The sequence below is a fragment of the Arachis ipaensis genome, chromosome B08 (genome assembly GCF_000816755.2).
Source record: "Arachis ipaensis cultivar K30076 chromosome B08, Araip1.1, whole genome shotgun sequence".
NCBI classification, from domain to species: Eukaryota; Viridiplantae; Streptophyta; class Magnoliopsida; order Fabales; family Fabaceae; genus Arachis; species Arachis ipaensis.
In genome coordinates this window covers 23629110-23631588 of record NC_029792.2, presented here as the reverse complement: position 1 = coordinate 23631588, position 2479 = coordinate 23629110, and the positions used below count along the sequence as shown (strand labels likewise).

At 33.6% G+C, this 2479-nt stretch overlaps 1 protein-coding gene across 3 annotated transcripts in view; it reads right to left on the bottom strand.

The window, feature by feature from the left end:
* Positions 1 to 1679, bottom strand: part of LOC107613817 (putative RNA-binding protein YlmH) — a 5608-nt gene extending 3929 nt beyond the window's left edge. The window contains exons 1-5 of one of the 3 annotated variants that reach the window (XR_002352214.1): positions 1341 to 1665; positions 683 to 792; positions 422 to 553; positions 257 to 330; positions 49 to 154 (exon numbers count right to left, since the gene is read on the bottom strand). Coding sequence is in view for 2 of the 3 variants with exons in the window: in XM_016315978.2 (XP_016171464.1) it covers positions 49 to 154; positions 257 to 330; positions 422 to 553; positions 683 to 792; positions 1341 to 1509 (591 nt within the window). In the remaining variant the exon portion in view is untranslated. Of the gene's footprint in view, positions 1 to 48; positions 155 to 256; positions 331 to 421; positions 554 to 682; positions 793 to 1340 lie in introns of all 3 variants that reach the window. The other 2 variants (XM_016315979.2, XM_016315978.2) reach the window with 2 other exon arrangements.

Sequence of the window (2479 nt, the reverse complement as noted above, 5' to 3'; positions counted from 1 at the left end):
AAAAATAAAAAGGAAAAAGAAAAGGAAAAGAAAAGACAAGAAGAATACCTGCAATATAATATCTCCAACTTTCTCCCTAGTAATTCCTGTACCAAGAATTGAGCCAAGGAAGTCACCATGAGAACAAGATTCAAATCGAAAGTTCCCAGAGACACTGAAAAGAGCAAATTTATGCAACCATTAGAATGGAGGTCTAGAAGCACCACCAATGGATGTGGTGTGCTTGATAACATAAATTAGAAAATACAAGATTTACCTCAATGCCGAAATGATATCTGGATCGCTTGTCAGTTCTTCTGGATGTCCAACAGAAATTCGACAACGTTCAGCCTAGAGAATAAATGATATACGTAATGCCTATGTACACATACAGAATAACCTGCATATCAAAGGAATGGAGCAAACTTTTATGTGTATTTACCTGGGGGTAACCTCCTTGAGCAATTGCTTTCACGTCTGCTAATTTCTCCAAAACTTTCATAGATTCTTTAAGCACTGGAGGTGTTAGAAAATCTGTATGGAGAATCTCTCGTCTTAATGATGCACGTCTAGCCTACAATAAACGAAGCAATGAGCATCAGATTTTCATGAGAGGAAAAGGCAGAGCAGCAAGGTTGTTCACGACATGAGTAATTAATGTAATTACAAAATGAAAATATATGTGGACCAGAGAAAGAAGTACCATCTCAAGAATATGCTTCACTTCTTTTATTACACTTTTCTCTACCACTCCATTCAGTAGCTCATCGACATCTCCCTTTATAGCTTGCACTGTGTGACTTACATCTGAAGCTTTACACCATAAGGCATTACTTAGAAATGTGAAAACTTGGATCATAATTGTTGGCTTGTAGCTATTTATGTATAACTACTCAGCTCCTTTCTCACTTCAGATTAGATTGATGAAAATATTGGCCATAGTTCAATTGGTTAATATGCAAGTGAAGCACTTCATTGTTATTAAAGGCTGAAGTTTCAACCTTCATATGCTAATGCTATAAGTATAGATCACTCCTTCATCACCAATGAACATGTAGAAAAAAGTTATTCATGTTTAACCATCCTCTACTTCAAAAGTCATATAAATGAAAATGCAATCAATTAAACTCTACAGTGTAAAGCTCTGAAATTGAACTCTATTATTATTAGGTATAATTTTTTTAATCCACAACATATATCCTTTGTTTATCACTGCCCCCACAATTCCAATCCCCAAAAAGATTGCATTTTTACACAATTTAACATAACGGGTACGCAAAAAAAAAAACAATCATTGAGTTGCACATGGCACTGGAAATATCCAAAAAAGAAAAAAAGGATGAGAGAGATAAAAATGGGACCTGAAGAAGCAGAAACAGAGAGAGGCAGAGTGCAAAGGGTCCTTGGGAAAGAGAAGTAGGGATTGGTAGCGCAGAGAAAATGGGATTGAGAGAGTGCGAAAGCTTGTGCTGCTGCTCTTCGAAGACTCCATGAAGAAGTTCCGACGATACTGGCAGTGGCAGCAGCCATGGCAGCAACAGAAACGAATCTAAGCCAGCGAAAGAGAGGAAGAAACTTCTGCTGCTGGTGTTTTTAGAGAGAGGAGCATATGAAGAGGGGAAGAAAAGAGAAGAGTAAGAACTAAGAAGCATGCCGCTACGTGTGGAATGTGGATATCATCCGGTTCAATAATACGTAGCGTTAAACCCAAAGTAGAAGTCAATATTCAAAATGACCTTTAAATTTCACCTCCACTCAATTTAATTCTTCAATTAAAAATTGATTCAAATTGTACTTTAAATTTTTAAAAAATGATTTAAGTTGATCTCTTTATCTATTTTCGTCACCAAAAAAAATAATATGATATGATTAAATAATATTATTTTATTATTTGTGTCAAAATAATATTGTTTTATTTCTCTTTTTCTCTCTTCTTTTTTTTTTCTCTTCAATTAGATGAGTAAATTTTTTTTTTTTCTTTTTTTTACCCTAAGATAAACAAAATAATTTTTTATCTAACCATGATTATCTTAAATTTATGCTGCTTTGATACCAAGATGGTTTGATTCTTGTTAGATCTTCTGGTGACCTTTCAACAATAAATGTGTTATTTATTGCTTTCACGCTCATATAAGAAAGGATTTTCAAGTATAAAGAGAGGTTCTTTTTGTTTTGCATATCACTGATACATAGTTTGTTATGATTGTGATTTGGATTTATAGTTATGAACCTTCTTGTAATCATAAAGCAAATTATCTCATTTATCATTGCATTGATTTTGTGATCTCAAGCAGCCATGGTGATGAGAGAATTTTTGTGTGGTTTAGAATTTCACAAATGAAATCTCGTTGCAAGTATAGTTTTTAAACCAACAATAATTCTTTCATACAAAAAATTGTTTGTCACAAATACAAACCCCTAAAATTAATAACCGAAGTATTCAAATATTGGGTCATTCTCCCTAGGAATTGCAATAAAGTATTATTGTTATTGGTTATGA